Source organism: Opisthocomus hoazin, chromosome Z, assembly GCF_030867145.1.
Source record: "Opisthocomus hoazin isolate bOpiHoa1 chromosome Z, bOpiHoa1.hap1, whole genome shotgun sequence".
Taxonomy (NCBI): Eukaryota; Metazoa; Chordata; class Aves; order Opisthocomiformes; family Opisthocomidae; genus Opisthocomus; species Opisthocomus hoazin.
Window position 1 is genome coordinate 88,299,386 of NC_134454.1, and position 18,789 is coordinate 88,318,174.

Genomic DNA, 18,789 nt, shown 5'->3' on the forward strand with positions numbered 1-18,789 from the left:
GGCCCGTGCTGAGGGAGGCTTTGAAATGGTTTGAAGAAAAGCAGATATACTCCTTTCCTACACCACACACGAGATCTGCTGGAAACAAAGGTGTCCCAGAGTCACACAGTCTGGATTTTGGCTGCTGGATGGCCTGTTAGACTTTGCAAGGCTGGATTTTCCTGCTACCTTCTTAATAAGAGAGCTGTCCCTGGAAGGGTCAAGGAAAAGTCTCAACTCATTAATTGACAATGAAAGACTCAGGGTTGCGGGGGCCATTTTTGCTTTGGTTTTAAACAAGAACTTGAAATGTCCGAGAAGTCTGCATCATTGACACTTTTAACCCAATGCACCGGAGTGCAGATGGATGCTCATGGAGAAGAAGAGCTGGTATAAATTCAGCTCAGTTCACACACATAAGTGGGAAGTCTCCACCTTGAAGCCCACTCACCAAGCACTCGTTTACTGCAGGCACGACCCATGCCAAAGCCTGCAGAGCCCCACAGCTACTGCTTTTCTGCTTCCAACAGCCCAGCGAGTTCACAGCCCTCGGGACTAACAGAAACTTTAAACACCAGGTGCCAAAAAGCTCTTTACCAGGAGACCTGGTATTCAAAATGAGTTGACACATCTCTTGGCACTGATGCAACAAGGTGCTGACAAATTGGTTTTGCAATACTCAGGAGAAGAAAGGTACATGGCACATATCCTGTAATACAGGAGCAAAAGGAAGCTTGATCATCAACATGGGTTAATTTGTCAATGTTACGTATTGGCAGCAGTGTAAAATAGCTCTACAGCAGCTGAAATAGCTCAGAGTTCACGTTAGATCTCCAGCATTGTATACTAACCCTATTTTTTGCATGCTAATTATTAAAGTCATTAAAAGTTGCAGGACCAAGTACAATGGCTACAGCTAAGGGGAACAGCCATTTTCATACAGAATGGTGGTAGGGTCAGCAACACTACCCACAGCACTTGAACTACAGCGCTTTTAATCCCAGGATCACCTATGGCTCCACATGCTTTTGAGAACACCTGCGGTGCCAGGTGATGGGTGGGGAGCTCCAAGCACGAGTTAAGCAGGATTCACACTGCCCCATAACTGGCTGTTCCCGATTTTGGCTCTCGACGACAAAAAACCCAAAAGGATCAACAGGTCTGAGAAGGATTTTTCTGATGCACCTCAACGGGACACTGACACCAGGGTGGAGGAGAACAGAGGACCATGCACATCCACACCTGGGTGCAACCATAGCCCTCAGCAGCCTCATCCCTCCTCTCCCTGCTTATTTCCTCCTCCACACCCCATTTATTTCCCTTTTTTGCTGCTGTTCACGTAGTTGCCTCCAACCCCTTTCACATACATGACCTGCTGCGACACAGCACAGTAACACAAGCACGAAGCTCACACTCCCCAGCTCGCTGCTTTTACCTTGCTGGCTTTCAGGATGTTGATCTGTTCCTCGTACACGGTGTCCCTGTTCTTCTCCAGAAATCCCTCGCTCTGGTATTCCACCTAGCAAGAGACAAAGGAAGAAGCCCAGAGTGTAAAGCCTAACTGCACAGGGACAAGGTGCTGTGTCCCACCACACTCCAACTGTTGGAGCTCACCTGAAAAGCCTGAGAGGGAGAAAGAGGGGACCAACTGGAATTTAAAGACCACTTTTTTATCAAAGAAAGCGAATCTGAATGAAAGCAAAATTCTTAACACAAACACAAAGTGTTTCATAGTCATTAAGCTGCTCCGCATGGGACCCAGACGCACTTCCATGGAAATCAGGGGTAGAAATTCAAGGATCATCAGTCCCTCCACACGCTCGTTTGTTCACTCCTGAAATCCTTGAAAAGTTAATCAATAAACCTCAAAAGATCTCCTGACCATGTCTTTTGTAGGTCTCTTGTCTTGTAGGTCTCTTGCTGCACAGGGTCGAGGCACAAAGGAAGACTTTTGAGAGAAGAGATGAAAATCTCATTTTATCTTTTCCATCTGATGATGGCTGAAAAAAATGACCACAAAAGGGAAAGCTTGCAAAGGAATATAATTTGTGAGGGATACACATGCATGGTGGTGTGGGGGTGACGGTTGGACTTGATGATCTTAGAGGTCTTTTCCAACCTTAATGATTCTATGGTAATCACAAGCCTAAGGAAAGGCAAGTATCAATCTTTGCCATGAAAAAGGCCGCTTGCATCCAGGGCAAACCCGGTCAGGAGAAGTGCCTGAGCAGGATCGCAGCACCCGTGTGTCATCTGGCTCCTTGGAGATGTCCCCAGATCAGCCCTACATTTTCCTTTTTAACAAGGGTTTCAACAAAGCTTGAGCCTGTGGAGGAGACCCTACAGCACCAAACGCTAGGACTTAAAGAGTCCCACAGTTGGCATCTTCTCCATCAGAATGGTGAGACCAGCCCAGGGTCACCTCCCACATGCTCCTCCCCACCATGACTCAGTGACACTCCCAGCTCCTGCCTCCTCAAAAATAAGTCCCTTTTCCAATATAGTTTCAGTCAAGCTGCCTTTATAGAAATTCATTTTGCTGCAGCTTTGAGAAAGAGGATTTTTCTCTGCTCTAGGAAGCACGGCTATTTAAAGCTTAGCGCGATAGTTCAGAGGCTGAAGTTCTCCAACCTGATCTAGATCAGAGCACCCAACCAAGATTACTGCTAACCAGGGATCCTATCACCAAAAAGCGGCTCCCTGGTGCTATAAACTAATTCTCCTTCGAGCGGCTCTTCTTTTCCCTCCATGCATTTCCCATTTCTGCATTCAAGTCCCAGCGCATGCAATGGGTGCCTGGTTACCTTATCGGCGAAGTGCAGGACGATGAAGGAGGTGTTGGACATGCGGGGCTTCTGGAAGTGCTGGCTGCCGGCGTGGCGGTCGTACAGCTTCTGCGCCCAGTTCTGGTCGGTGCCTTTGGGAACCTGGACAGTGAGAAAACGGACCAAAAAGTCACGGTCAGGCATGCGAGGAGGTGCAGGGAGCCTTCAGAGGAACCCTCCTTGTGGGCTTCTTGTAGTCCGCATGGGCTACAGGAATATTTGAGAAAAAGTCCACCCGCCAGTTCTAGGAACACATGTTATTTTATTTGCATGTATATTTTTGATAAACACACTAAAATATTCTTTCCAGTGAAAAACACCTGAATGTCGGTTCTGCTCCAACAGCCAGAACAGGTCTTGCAGGAAAAAAATTAATTCAAGAATTATTTTTGCACTTAAATTACATGAATTGCTCAGGCACCAACATTACTTTTTTAATGCAGGTTTTGGTGACCAAATAGTTTCATAAATTGCCACCTGAGACAACAAGCAAAAGGTTCTAAGTTTTTTAAAATTTTAATCATGATAATAAAATAATAATTTTAAAATATTAAAATAATAATAAAATGATAATTCTTAAGAAACCTCTGCCTCTCAGCGGGCTTGGGGTGGTGTTGCTTGGATCCCAAACACAGGATGGATTAACCCCAACTGCACGCAGGGTTGGGACTTCAGACCCACACACCCATCCTACCGCAGCCAAACGATACCTGTCTCCCTCTCCCACGCATCCAACCCCCTGTGCCATCAATCTCCTGAACGCCAAACCCTCCTTCTGCATCCTATTTACACCAAAATCAGGGCACAAGCCCAACATGGGCGTGCCCTTGAAAGGATTCGGCCATGGCACACCAAGATATCAGGGGCTGCCCAAGATACTGCTTTGGTAGGCTGGGGCAGAAAATTCTAAAAAAGATTTAGAATCCTAAATAACTGCAATGACTGAAAAAAAACCACCTCACAGCGCTGCCTGTGCAGCAAGGGAATGGGAGAGTTCTCATAAATCAGCAACTACAAAGAGAGCTTGGGCTTACCTTCCTAACCAACACCTGTAGTTTTACCAATATAATGCCAAAATCAGGAGGAAAAAATAAAAATTTATTATTTTGTAAGCCCATACAGCTGTATAGCAGCATATGACAAAATATTGTAACTTCTGATAATCTCATGATCACCATTTCCATAAAGAGTCATTTTTTTTGGATGTTAGGTCCCTCTCTACTAATCACCTAAAAACCCTCAAAGCTTCCCAAAAGAGGTGTAAATAGCTGTTATTTTGTACTTTTCCAGCAAAACAAAGCAAAATTCTTGAAAACCAAAGGAAAACAAGGGGTGAAACTGTTATACTTCAGGGCTGAGGACCATGGCTGATGGGGTTTGTCCAGCAGGGATGGGAAAGACATGGGCTGGTGGACCCTCCATCACTGCCAACAGGACACCAATGGTTGCACATACACACACGCACAAACAATTTTTAACAAAAATTGTCTGACTGGATTATTTAGGTTCGAAAAAGAAAAGAGTCAGAAGAAAAGTGTTAGGTGATATTTAAAATTCGATGCCTAGAAATGACAGAACAATTGTGCAGTATCAAGGAAAGCTGTGGATCATCCACCAGGTCTTTGCATAGACCTTTATAGGAAAAATGACAGAGGAAACAGCGGCAGCAAACCATAGAAGGAAAACTTGAGGCAGATGAGGAATGTTTCTTTACACTGCCCTGATTTCCAAAGCTTTGATTTTGTGACAGCAAGCTAAAAGACAGCAGAAGGGTTCCGGACAGAGGGACTAGCAGCTCCTGCCCACCCCTGTTAGATGGAAGAAGATGCTAAATTCAGTGCAGGATATTCCCAGGAATATTTTATATTTTCCAGTTGTAAGCACAGCCATGTATGGATACACACAGAAAAAATACGGATTATATATAAATATTAAGAGGCATTTGTAGACATCTGTAATTTATGCAAGATAGACACGCATGTTTAAACTATGGAGTTATATAAATGCAGATGGGTTTCTTTTCATCAATTACATTTCATATTTATATGTAAAAAGCACCCTCTCTGGAGTGATCATTAGGTCTCTTCTGCTCAGGACCGAGCTGCAGGTGCAGAGCAGAAGCATTGCAGACACCTGAGCCACCCGACACTGCAGGGAGCAGATATCTCCTGAACCAGCTCTCTTTCAGGTCATCCGCTTTGCTGAAAAAAACTGCTTATCTCAGAGCTGAACCTCAAAGGCATCGCTCCTGCCTCCCAGAAAGAGGGTTTCGCCGTACCCGCGCCGCTCTCTGCTCACCGTTGTGCAGCCCAGGTATTTTTAGTTGCCTGAGAAGCACCTGATAGGGACCAAGTCCCGGAGATAAAAAACTAACGGGGCCATTATCCGTACTGTTATAACAGCTTTTGGCTTGAAAGTTTGGAGCCACTGAGAAAGTTATTTAGAGTCTATCTCATCAGTGCAAGACTTTTTTAGGGGATGGGGAAGAGGGAAACTGACTGGCTTGCAAGTATTCTACGGAAATCTCTAAACAGGAGAAAGCTCAGACCAGTAATTTCACAAGGTCACTACTTCTGCTCATCTGTCCTCATCATCCCTCCACCCACTCTCCATAAAATCAGTCAGGCAGCATAATCCTGGCCAGCATCACCTCCCATCACCTCCATACCCTGTCCTCTGAGCTGCAAGGAGCTACTGCAGCCAAAACCAAACCCGACTCAGGGTCAGCACCCAAGCACGAGTCCAGAGCTTTTGTATTGAAGCGTCCCAGGGTCAAGAACCCACCATGACCACCAGACAGTCAAGAAGATGTTTAGGACTAAAGGGTGAGGTTCGCTGCACCATCACCTCCAACAGAAGGACAATTCACTGGACAAAAGCAACAAAAGGTCCACTCAAACCTAGTGATCTAAAAGTCAACCCTCTGAAAACACAGTAGCACCTTTTTAAATTTTTATTTCTTTTCTCCTCATCACTCCTGAAAAGAGCCTGGGCTTTCTCCGTGCCCCAGAGACACGTTCCACTGCAAGCTATCTGCCTGACTTTAAAGTCATAGAAGCTGACAGGATGACGCAGGCGACGTTATTCTGCCGTCAGATTAGGTGACCTGCCCGAAAGGAGAGCCCAGAGGTCCAGCCTCCGTGTATCTGCTCGTGGAGCACAAATCCCCCCGGACAGGACTGCGCAACACAGGAAGGTGACGTGCTGATTTCTGATGTTCAAAAAACTAACCAGTCCAGACAAGCAAAACACATTTACGCAGACACCCAAGTTCAGAGATGCACAGAAACAAGTGGGATTGAAAACAGGTCTGCTAGAAGCAGACTTCAGTGTTTCCAGCACTTGACAGGAGGACTCAGGAAAGGTTAAAGAGCATCTTTTGAACAGCGTTAGAAAATGCATTCGGCACACTAACAGCATAACATGATGGCAACATGCCATAAAACACAAAACAGAGCCACAAGAGACCATGAGGGAGCTCGTGGGTTTAGTTGGACACATCCCCCTTTGGCAGCCTCAGGGTCACGTTGCTCCTCAGCGGAAAGAATTTCACTAAGATCCATAATAAATCTTGGACAGCAATGCCATGATCGACAGATCAACCCTTCCAACCAGCCCGTTCTTGATCAAACCCTTTTAGATGAATTTCATGCTAATGGAAATTTTTTTGTTCATTAATTCTTCGATTCCCACTCCCACAGCACAAGCAAAAGCAAGCAAGCAACCAGGCAGCAGGACACCTTAAAGAGAAACCTGGACATCCACAGCACTTTCCAACTATACTCACAAGCGGCATTTGGGAAGCGTATGGAAGACACGCGGCACTCCCACAGAGCAAGCAGTTTCAGCCTGAAAAGCAGGAGATCTCATCCAGCTTTGACAGAGACTTGAATGTGTTTCTTAGAGAGTTTTCAATTTCCTCTGAGGATAATTTAAGTCTCTTGAAAAATCAGCCCCAGCCAGCTCCTCCTCTCTAGAGCACCGAAGTTACACTTTATGTGTCCCCTCCAACGCCTTCCTAGGAAGCCTGCTGTCCATTCCACTGAAGTCATTCCTTCCACAGTAAGGCCAACCATACCCTAAAGCCATCCCAGACATCCAAGCAATCTTCCATGTGCCCTCACAACTTCCCACAACTGGATTTTCAGAAGACAGTCTCCCTCCTCAATGCCCATCTCTTCCAACAGGCTCTATGTTGGTCTCCTCGCTCTCCTCAAGGGCTCTGCTCTTATCCCAGACTATATCCCACCACAACCGTTTGGTCCCACAGTGACTCCATCCACACTTCACAGCTCATGGACAGAGAGGTTCTCCTGGATGCCCTTCTCCTCTTTCCCTCCTCTTCAGGCTCATCAGTTTGTCCTACAGCGCTTCCACATTGTGCTTGTCACGGTGGCCTTGGTTTCTGGCCAAGGCCATTTCTGCGCATGGCACATGAACTCTTGCTGTTCCCTCTGTCATCTTTTTAAGCCAAAGCAAGACATCCTAAAAGCAGGTGACACTGCAGTGCAGGGAACAGGGAAGAGGCACTTGCAGGACTCCAAGGTCACTTAGCAGAAGGCATAAAGTCACAGTCCCATGGAGCTTACAAGGCTTCCTGGGCAGATCAGAGATGTAACTGGCGGTTGCACAAAATGACCTCCAGAAGCCCCCTCCAACCTTCAGAATTCTACAAGAGCTTCCACCTCTTAAGACCTCAAAGCTGTTTTAAAACCCCCAAACGTAGGGGGTTTGTCACTTGCCTTCATGAGACAGGTTTAGTCCTTAAAACCCCAGTCTCGATCCGAGTGCCCTCTCTTTCATTACCGATTCCCAATTCAACCCTGTCTGGTCCTGTTCTTCTCTAAACGATGACAAGACTTTCACTACACGTCAAAGGTCTATGACCTTCGTTAGCTGAACTGCTGCAGCATGTACCAACCACCTCCTCCCCAACCTCACACTAAAGATTTTTTAAAAAATCCATACTGTGAAGCGAGAACGCTAGCGACAAACCCTCCGCATTTGCACTTATGTTTCATTATGTTGCCAGGACCCCCTCGATGCCATGTCAAGTCCCAGAGTACATTTATTTGCCATTGTACGTGCTAACGAGATGACTTGCAATTACCCTATTGTGGTCCCGCGCCTGACTCTCCCCGAGAAGTGAAACGCTGCTGCTGGTGATGCAGGGGTGAAAGTTTCTATCTGTAAACCGGTGCTTTCAGTTGACAGGCTTCGCTGACATTTTCATAAAGCTGGAGAACGCTTGCAGGTTATTATAAAAGAGCCGATTACAGGGCCCATAATAAGGGCCTGTGACTAATGACAGCATTCCCCACTGACAGGTAAATACCCAGACAAGTGGCATTTGATGTGGGGGGGAACAGATCTCGTGTTTCAGTTTTTCGGTCAAAAAAAGCACGGATGGATAAAGTGGTACCAGGCAGATCTACAGCAAAGTTGCCAGTATAACTGCTGGTGCACAGAAGTTGCTCAGTTTAATGCAATGTCACCAGCAGCAACCAGTACCAGGTGCTCCAGAGAGGAGCAAAGGGCATTATCAACCAATATGGGATGAGGGAAACTTCCCTCGTGGTACTCACAACGTCCAGCAGCTGGTTCGAGGCTGAAGAATTTAACAGGCTTAACAGGGCAGAGACCAAATGAAATGGTGCTGAATATCAAGCAAATAATCTGACCTCCTTCTGAGCCAGCACTGCCTAAGATGCTATTTTAAGGGCACTGAATTAAGTTTAATTTGTTCTCATTTTTAAGGAGTCTTCCTGAGACTGAAAACGAAAAGGGCAAAGCCCCAAGTCCAGCTCACTGCAAAGAGATAGTTGGAGGGTCTGTACCCCAGATGAGGGCTGAGCTCGTGGGACGTCCAGGTTGGGACAGCCCCCTCGCACGGAGAGGAGCCACTTGACAGGTCAACTCCCTCCCAGACAAGGACAGGTCTTACATCTCCTGAAATCCCAGCAGGGACACTAGCCTAAATAATGGATCCAAAACCTTTTCCCTCTGATGCAACGTCACACTCCCGCCCTTGGCTGCTGCATCTGTCCCATGCCGATGGACCCACAGAGCGAACAAGGATTCATCATGTCCTACTCATCACCTTGGGCCCTTCCCTGCTTCACCTCTCCCACCACCCCTTGCCTCACTCTTCCCTGCCCTCGAACAAAAACCCTCAAAGCCCTTCCACAATCAGCAAGACATTTCCTGGCACTGAACAGATCCAACTCTCAACAGAAGCTCTTCCCACAGACAACTCATTGACCACACCACAGCAGAACCAGTCTGAGGCTCCACAAGACAGCCACATCCAGCAGGAAGGCAGCCATCATCCCCTTCTGATAGGCTGTTCTCAGCTTTAAAAAGCCTTATTTCATGGTTGAATCTGTTAAACTTCTAGCCATGGCATGCTAGGGTGGTTTTCTGTCAAAGGGTCCAAAAGCTCTCCCGCTGTCACTTACAACCACTTACGTGCAGCACTCAAGTTTCTTTATGCTCAATATTGCAGTGTTTTACAGCCCTGATCTGGTAACACTCTCTCCAGTATTTCCTCATCGTGACTGCTGTGTGGACAACAGAACTGGAAGAGATACCAGCTGCTCTGCCCAGTGTAGGAGCCCTTCTCATCACAGCATCACACTGAGCTCTCCTACCGAGATGACTGTACCTGAAGACTCTGGACTTTTCACCTATTCTTCACAAAGACCGCCAAAACAGGCATCACAACTTCTCAGAAAAATCTCTCATCTTCCATTTCTTTTTCCTAGATGTGTTTGATAACTCATGACTGAACAAGCATTCCAGCCTTTCTTATGGACCCTCCTGAAGGATTGCTGTTCCAACATTTCTACTCAACTTCCGAGCAAGATTTAATTTAGACTGTTATGAGACACAGATGATAAAAGACAGCAGACTACTCTCCCAACATTGCAAGCTTGGTTTAAAAAGAGAAAAAAAAACCAAACCAGACCAACCAACCACAAACCCAAAGCTCAGAAAAGCTGAAAGACGACAACTCCAAACACCAACAGAAGAATGCTGGAGGAATGGCTAAACAAGAAGCCTGCACAACTGAAGATGCTTCTACAGGTCATCCCTGGCTCTACCTCAAAGGCGAAGGGCCAGGCAATTTCAGTCTTCCGCAAAAGCTGTGTGAACTCCAGGCCTGTCTGAAGTCGGCCAGAGGTTGGCACCGACTTCAGCAAACCCTCGTTATGTGGCTGATATCCCTTGACACTGCAACATTAACCAAACAGAAAACCCTCCCAGACATTTTTTTTAATATACCATGTGCCACTGAAGCACAAATTCCAGCATCTGAAGTCTGTACACTAAATGCAATTGACTTCACCCCAAATAGCTATCGTGAGAGGACTCAGGATTCCCTCGTGACGAAATAAGGCTTGAGACAGGGGGGAACTCCAGCTCCTGGATGACACTGAAGGAAAAGTCACAAGCAATGACAATCTCTTCATGTAGCCAGGTCAGAAACATGAGCTCTGGCAATACACGGTGAGAGCAGGCACCCAAGTTGGTTGCAAACATCTGCCAAGGAGGTTCTGAATGGTCCTAAAGCAAAGCAAATGCCAACAGCCTACCCTAGCCACGAGCACCCCAGCAATGGATGTGAAAGCAGATGTTTACCCTCTTGCAAGCTACCGCAGATTAAAGCCCATTCTTTAACCTTTTATAAACATCAAAATGCCAGCAAAAAGGCGGGTGGTCCTCTTTACCTTGCACTCTTCATCCAGCAGGTCCAAGATACCAAGTTTCGCCTCTATGAGGTCTATGCAGGGCTGGTTATCGTAGAAGTCTATGAGAGTCCAAGGGATTCCCTCCTTCATGTACTCTTCTTGTTCCAGCTTAAACACGTGCTGAGAGTGGAAAAGCAAGAGAGTTACTGACCGTGACCCCAGCCAGCACAGCACCAGCCCCTCTCCCGTTCACCCATTCCTTCCCACTAGAGTATTCCCTCAGCACGTACAGAAGCCATAGCAGCTTCAGGTTCCCTCACATATAGCTTTGTACAGGTTCTACCATCTAGCTCCTAGCAAGGGAAATACGAGCATTACACTAGGAAACCACAGGGCAGGAAGGGAAAAAAAGACCTTAAATCACTTTCACTAGAACATGACTGAAGCTGTCACAGCATCTAGGTGGGAGCCATATGTTGAAATGTCAATGACACACATATCTCTTGGGCTGAGGAAAAATCCCTCTTCTCCTCTAGTGCTCTGCTGATTAAACTAGTGATCCACAGCAGGTTCACGAGCTGGGAGCCCAGCCAGGGCTGAGCGCGTGTGCCCCCAGCCATCAGCAGAGTTTCACAAAGAGCACCCATCGTCCAAGAAGGGATAGTAGCAGCCACCCCTAACCCACTCCAGAACATTTCAATTGTAGATTCTTACTTAAAAAAAAAAAAAAAAAAATCTTTGCATGGCTGAAATATCTCAGACCTCTACCCATGCAGATAAATTGTCTCTGGCTATTTCTGAGATACTCTAAGCACATTAAAAAATGGTTTTTCAAATGCCCTTTTTTCTTCAAAGATAGCTTTTTAAAACCTCTTCAAACATGTCATCTCAGAGTTTGAATTTATAAGCTTCAGAAGTGATAGTTGGACATACTAAGATATGAATACAATCCATAATTTATTTTTCATTTTTAGCAGCAGCGATGTGATGCATTAGATATACCGCAAATGCCCATGTCCATGCATATGATACTGTTTCAAAGTGCCAAGCTACTCTGCAGTACTTAACTGCTCTAATTTAACAAGATTTTTCCCTCGTATTCTGAAACTAATAGCAAACTTTTCCCTGCTTACAACAAAAGCAGAAGATGACCCCTTTCTGGTTTAATTTCCAGTGCAGGTAAGCACTTGTCTCTCAAAAGAGAAGAATCCCAGGTTTTTGTGAGGCATGTTCAAGTGAAAAAGGAGGTGTGTGTCCAATCTTGCTATTTAATACAGAGGTTTAAGGCACACTTCATGGGCAGATCTCCACCCATGCTCTGTCGCACATCAGAAAACAGGACTTGGCACTAGACCATCCAGGCTGAGCTCAGTTTCAGACTAAAACTACGCAAAAGAAAACTGGCAAACTATCTACATGAACAGACCTTTGCATAAACCATTTGCAAGCCTGCTTCCAGCACCAAGCTTATCAAGCAACATTTTCAACTTGATATGAATATTTAGTGCAATTGCAAAGCACAACTATTGCCCGGGAGAGATCATATCCCAAGGGCTACATCCATGCTGGCCACGCGATCCGTCTAGGCTGCAGGTAGGTGCCATTAAGCAGAAGCCAGACGTACAATAATCCAGCCTTGATACATTTTCTGATAAGTTTCATGGAACATTTCCAAGCTGACCTTACCGAGTTGAACTGCTGCTGGAGCTTTTCGTTGGCGTAGTTGATACAAAACTGTTCAAAGCTGTTCACTTCAAATGTTTCAAACCTGAAAAGCAATGAATAAATCGACATTAAGCCGTGCGTCATCTCAAAATCTACTTTTCTGCAATGGTATCATCTGTGTGATGGGGAACACCAGTTATTGAACCGTCTCTTTGCATTCCTCTTATCCCAGATCTACACTTTATTCCTCATTCTCCGAAACTTGTGTCTTTCCTTGCCACAACTCAAGGGATTCGAGACATCTCTTCTGCTATGCATGAATGAGATATTCAGTACAACTGTAGCTTCCTGCCCATCAGCCAGTATTGCTGTCTGAGACCAGAAATGTAACAGCCTCTCTCGGGGAAAAATATTATGAAATATTAAGTTCAAATATATTCACTGCAAAGGTGACAGAGAAACTGTAGCTGCTGTCTTAAAAGACCCAACAAACTATTTTTAATGTCATTCAATAGAGCAGAAAAAGAAGGCATTAAATTCATAATTATAGCCTCTGCATCGTATCTCTGATAGCAACAAAATTAGATACACATGAGCAAGCGACTTCTGGAAAGCAGAGGGAAAAATGGTGCTTTCAGCTCCAATTCCAACACTTTCCTCAGAGGGAATTTGGTGTTGGTCTCGGTGATCCCCCTCCTCACCAGCGCTTCAAAAGCTCTCCTGGCCAAAACACTGTCCTACCCCTCCACAGGCCACCAGCCAACCCCAAACCAAGCTCAAAACTAGCTTCCTAGTCACAATTAGAAAAGAAAAAAACCACAATTTTGATAACCCAAAGCTCAGGCAAGCAGCAGAGCACCAGCAGAGCCCCTGGGGCGGTCAAGGTTGAAGCACGCGATGCCCAGGGACAGACACAGGGAACCAGGCTTGCTCTTAAAAAAAAAAAAGGACATTTTTCAGCTACCACAGGGAATTATGTTATTTATATTTCTATTTTTAAGGCATAGTTGGAAAGGGGAGGAAAAGAAGTCTTTGACATATGACTACGGATTAAACTAAGGGAAGAAGTGGCAAGGCTCCCTGTGCTTAACGAATAAGCTGTAATGATAAATGCGCAGCGAAATAATTGCTTGGGTAACAGGTGCTGTAGGACCTGGCAGAACAGTCTTAAAGCACTAAACAAATTAAGCCATTTTTGCCCCCAAAATCAGTAATTCTAGTACGTTCTGAGGACTACCTGGCTGTTATCCACATGATGCAGTTACTCCCCAGGTATTGCCAGGCGATAATGCCCTCACCATACAAAATGCCTGAGCCCTCGGGGAAAGGCAATGCAAAAATGCAAAAGGAAAAGAGGGAATGGGAGAAAGGAGCCGCTTTTGTGCTTTTATCAGCCCCACAGCCCTCAAGGAAACCCGGGACCACCCGCTCTCCATCTGCCCCAGGGGGTGGAATTGACCCTGGAGCTGATCAGCCCGTGCTGAGCAGAAGATGCTCAGTCCCTCCCTAACCCAGAAACCGAGCTTTGCAGTCTTTAATGCAACAAAATCTGGTGCCTGAGACCAAAATATTTTTTATTAAACATGTGGCCAGAGCCACAGAGTAATGAACAGGTCCTTGAAGAGCTCCTGATGGGCTTGATCTCGGTTGCGTAGCTGTCGCACCGAGCAGATCAGCACCGCCATCTCTTGCAACTAAAGGGATGTGACTTCCCCAGGACTCCTTGGAAATGCCAACTCCTGCAGGTTCATGATCAGAGCAATGAGGCAAGAAAAGATTTAATTAATATGGAGATTGAGAGGCACGGTGAACCAGGTGGAAAAACACAAGAACAGGGGTACAAGAGGAAAAGACAGTGGAATAGAAACTTCTTCCACTTCAGAGACAGGAGAGGTGATTTCTGAACCCTTCCAGTGAGCGCCGGCCAGGGGCAGAGGAGCTGGACAACATCAACTCCAAGGGAGATTTCATGAAGTTGCTAATTAAGTGGACCCTGCCAGCGCGATTTATTAAGTGACAGAGCAGTTTGGTCACCAGCTCCACACATGCCCTCACCAGGAGGTCCTACCTGCACAAAATGACTGCGCCAAGACAACATCCTTTGGAATGTTTTTTCCAAACCATCGGAAAAACCAAACCAATGGTCATGTGGTTTCTGTTCATTTCATTGCAAAAAATAAACATATTCACCACTCCAACCCATCACCGTTGCTCCTGCGAAGGCACATCCCGGCTTGGGGACAGCTCTCGTGAACAGATGTCAGGGGGCCAAGCGCTGCATTTTGGCTTTTCTCCTGTTCCCTATTCTGCTGTGCAACTAGTATCTCCTAAATCCGCTGCAGCACTGGGGTTTATACTAAAATATTTAAAGTTCATAAATAAGTCCAGCATACAGCTGGCCGCCTGGGTGCTCGCACTTCCCTTCACATGGCAAACGGAGGAAAAACAAGCCGTCCCCATCAAGTCCCTGAACATCCGCAGTCTCCGGATGGATTGCGGTACTGCTACTAAAGCAAATGACGCACTTTCAATAAATACATAAAGGCTTTTAATGCTGCACCCTCTCACCCCAATACTAGCAGAGAGTTCAGGACGCAGGGTCGAGCATTAGAGAAGCAGGAGACAAACCCCACAGCCCCTGCACCCTTGGTTTGGACTGTGTCCCTAGAAATCCCACCCATGGGGACAGTCCTCCCCCAGGAGTGTCGGGACAGAGGTGCTCTCAAGATGTCAGGGATGTGGAGTGGAGGCTACTTGCAGGCTCCCTGCCTTTCCATCTTAATCCCTCTCCCCAAGGAAAAACAATAGATATCTGGAAAAAAAAAACCAAACAATATTTGGCAGAACACATTAAAGCTTCCAGACGACCTGAGTTCGGGGAACCAAACTACTTTCAAGGACTGCACAGTCAGGCTGTCGGCACCCAAAGTCCCTGCGTTGTTAACTACTCAGCACTTAGGCAGCGATACCCCCCCTTCCGAAAGGGTTTGACGGTCTCTTTAGATGACTGAACTCATGCACAAGTGTTACGACCCAGAGCATGGACCCCCTCCCCCTGCAAACCTGCCTCTTTTGATGGGACCTGCAGCTCCATGCAGAAAAAAAACCCTGCTGTGCTCTGCGGTGACACCAGGACTGTGAAAACGTCAGCTGGCCCACGCACTGCACAGCAGACCTGCAGCTCAGGGAGCTGCTTCTTCCACACTAACAGGTTTTCAGGCCCAGCTTAATCTTTTATGAGAGTTATCCTCAAGGCTCCTTTTATTCAGATTTCCGGAAGACAGCATCAGGTTTTCTAACTCAGACACCCAATTTTCTGCATTGACCCACCATCGGCCACACGGCTCCATCTCATAGCTTTATTTATCATATCCCAGCTTGCAGCAATCCCTATTTGTAGGGACACTGATGGGAAACAGCTTTTCCATCTCACGCAGCCTTCAAAGCAAACTGTGCCGATCCCATCTAGTTATTTAAAATCTTCCAGGTCCTATGCTACCTACCGAGGAGAGCCCAGACACTCACAGACCTCTGAGACCAACTTCATCATCTCAAACCACCCCACTAAAACCCCAGACCAAGGAGGACTGTATTCTTCTCAGACCTGATACAAGTGCTCCTGTAAACCTTGCCATACGGCATCAGTTGCTGGAGATAAGCAGGCAGTCGGCTACATGAACATTCCAGCACTGACTTCTGGCATTCTTTCTGCTGCCATGGCTGTTGCGTGGATGTTCAAATCAACATCCCAAACACCAGAAGCTGTAGAAACCCCACGAGAGGTTTTATACACAAGATCCAATTCCAGTCACTAAGTAGGTATTAACAGCCATAAAAGCTCTCTGCAGCTGACCCAGGACAGCTTCGGCAGGGTTTCACTCTGAACTTCAGGTTGACCTAGACCGGACAGACCTTACGAGGAGCCTGCCATTACACGAGGTTTGGGATCGAGCAGGCACAGCGACTGTACTGGGTCAGCGATCAGTTCCTGGAGCCACTAAAACTCTTAGCCTTAAGTTGCAGGCTGCGAGCCCTGCCCTCAGTTATGCCAGGGCTTTTTGCACCTTATCCCCTCACCGCAGGTTCCCAAAGTCCTCCAAAAGCTCTCGCTGCACAAGGGCCCTACAGCAGCAGTTTCACAGCTGAAGAAGCTCTGGGGTTTCCTCAAACCCCAGAACAACTCAAGCAGAGCCAAGCACAGGTTTTGGTCTCCACATCTGCACCTTTACTCCTAGCTCATCTTTAAGCCTGATGCTTTAAACAGCATGGGGGACAGAAATCCCAAATTGGAGCAGCATGAGAGGTAAATCCCAAAAGCCAGCGCTCAAGCAGATCTCCACCCGCTGTTTCGGAGTCAGGGCTGCAAAACCTAAGGGATGATCGAGACTGCAAACCACTTACCATGACCACACTTTTTGCAACCCTTTCTTTTATTCCCATCACCTGCCACAACGCCAAGGTCAAGCGTGCATTGCCAGAAGGGCAAGACAAATCAGAAAGGACTAACTAAACAGTCTTAAAAGCAGAAAACGTGCCTACCCATAGATATCGAGCACGCCGATGAAGGAGTGCTGCTTGACGGTGGTGTGCAGGGCCTTGTTGATGTGCTGCACGATCCAGTTGAAGAGCTGGGCGTAGATGTGCTTGGCCAGGGCGTTCCTGGCGTTCACCACTTGCTGCACGGACATGTTCTTCACATAGGTCTCGGCCGTGGTGACGAGCTTGCGATGGCAAAGCCAGTGCTGCATCTGGCTGTGCTCCACGCCCAGCAAGCTGCAGAAGTTGTTCAAGTGCTCGTCCTCGCTCTGAGGGTAATGAGAAGCAAAGTCAGTGGATAGGCGATGCTTCAAAACTGAAGTTTTAACACCGGGTTCCCAGACCAGTGCAAGAAATTAGCAGCATTTCATGCCTATATAGAGAAACACCGCTTTTCTCTGTGGTTGATAGGAAACAGAAAAGCAATGAGGACTCATCCAGTTGCACTAGTCATCATGAAGGTGGATGGAACGGCTCACAAGGAGCTCTGAATGGCAGAACACCCCATGGTTTTCCCCTGCTCTGGCTATCCTTAAAGCCTTGAGCTTCATAAAGTGCAGGTTTCCACAGCGAACTTTCCACTTCACTCCTCCTCAAGCTGCACCTACATGCTCCCTCAGAGCTACCTTGATTAAGCCTCAAGTTAAAGCTTAGGGTAGGCCGTTACACCATGCCTTTTGTAAACTAACACCAGTCTGAACGACAAAGTTGCAAAATGCACATCACCAGAAGGGGCTGTGTTTTGCGTAATCAATAAAACAAAATGTGAGCTTTATCTGCTCTAGCGCATTGTGTTTCTGGCAGTTCTCAGTCTCTATTATGTTCAGACAGCATTTGATTTTTGGACTACAAGAAATCAATTTCCCTTTCCTCAGTGTAATAACACATATCTAAAGGAAGTAAATTGTTTCCAGATAGATATGTGCTTGTGTAGAAGCTGGATGGGTTTGGGGACGGAGAGAAAAATGCATTTTGAGAGACCTCGAGGACGCTTTTTTGCTCTGATACCTTTTTAACCATGTATTCAAAATCATAACAGGATTGGTTTAAAACCATGCAATTCCATCTCAAGGTAATTAAACAACATGAATTCCATTACAGAACTCAACGCTGTCGGAGCAGACCACTTTTACATATCCATGTTGCCAAATATCAAGCAAATTATCCCCAGCATCCAACTAATTGCACACCAAATTATCTCAAGGGTACCACTAAACTGTGTGCAGAACCCATCTTAATATTTTAAGGAGGACCAAACAACCAGTCTGGGATGCAATGATAATTGACAGGACAGCATTTTTTAATATAATCACTGGTTTTTTTTTCCCCCCCTGAACAAACACAGAAACAAGAAAACCACCACTCAGGCATCTTTAGTCTTTTTTATTCTTGCTAATTAACTGCTCAGTGCTGCTTTGAATACTGGATGGCCACATTACAAGCAGCAGGCTCATCGCTTTTCCTGCAGCACATCACACCTTCTGCTGGTGGGACTCACCGTGCCCCCAGTACTCATCCCATCAAGTCTTTCAAGAAAGGAGAGTTAAAGATAGGTTGGGACTTAGGGTGGTAAGCGACCTTTGGATCATCTCACTTGCGGGCTGGCTAGAGAGGAGAAATAATGCACTACCTTTCAGGAAAAAGAAAGCGACCAGGAAATTATGATATGTGTCCAAAAAAGGCAAAGCAAACCAGGAGGAAAAGGGCCTTCTACCAAAGGAGACTGCTGTGAAGCTCAACAGATCCAACATGGCCCGATTTATGAGCATACAAACCTCCCCACGCACCCTGCTCTTGCTAGTGACCTACCGATACGCTACAGGCATCACCGTCTCGTTCTGCTTGGATTTCCAAGTTCCCTAGGTGCAGAATGGCAGCAATTATCCTAAAAATGGTCGTCTGATGAGACTCCTTCACTCCTGCGGGAACAACTGATAGCTGATTAGTCACAACAGAAAATAAACTGCAGTTTTCAGTTTATTTCAAAAGGCTTGCAGTGTTTGATTTCCTTCCCAGGGTGCTGGTTTTCAGAATTATCAGGCCTCTCCCAATAAGCTCATCATAAACTCTCAATAAAGTCATTGCTCAAAAAC

The 18,789-nt window shown here is 46.3% G+C and overlaps 1 protein-coding gene across 2 annotated transcripts in view; it reads right to left on the reverse strand.

Moving 5' to 3' along the window:
- LOC142358911 (unconventional myosin-Vb-like) overlaps positions 1 to 18,789 on the reverse strand; it is a 165,594-nt gene that overhangs the window by 83,260 nt on the left and 63,545 nt on the right. For both annotated transcript variants that reach the window (XM_075411545.1, XM_075411544.1), the window contains exons 9-14: positions 18,506 to 18,615; positions 16,700 to 16,965; positions 12,182 to 12,263; positions 10,535 to 10,675; positions 2,784 to 2,906; positions 1,415 to 1,498 (exon numbers count right to left, since the gene is read on the reverse strand). In XM_075411545.1, the coding sequence (XP_075267660.1) occupies positions 1,415 to 1,498; positions 2,784 to 2,906; positions 10,535 to 10,675; positions 12,182 to 12,263; positions 16,700 to 16,965; positions 18,506 to 18,615 (806 nt within the window). The remainder of the gene's footprint in view (positions 1 to 1,414; positions 1,499 to 2,783; positions 2,907 to 10,534; positions 10,676 to 12,181; positions 12,264 to 16,699; positions 16,966 to 18,505; positions 18,616 to 18,789) is intronic.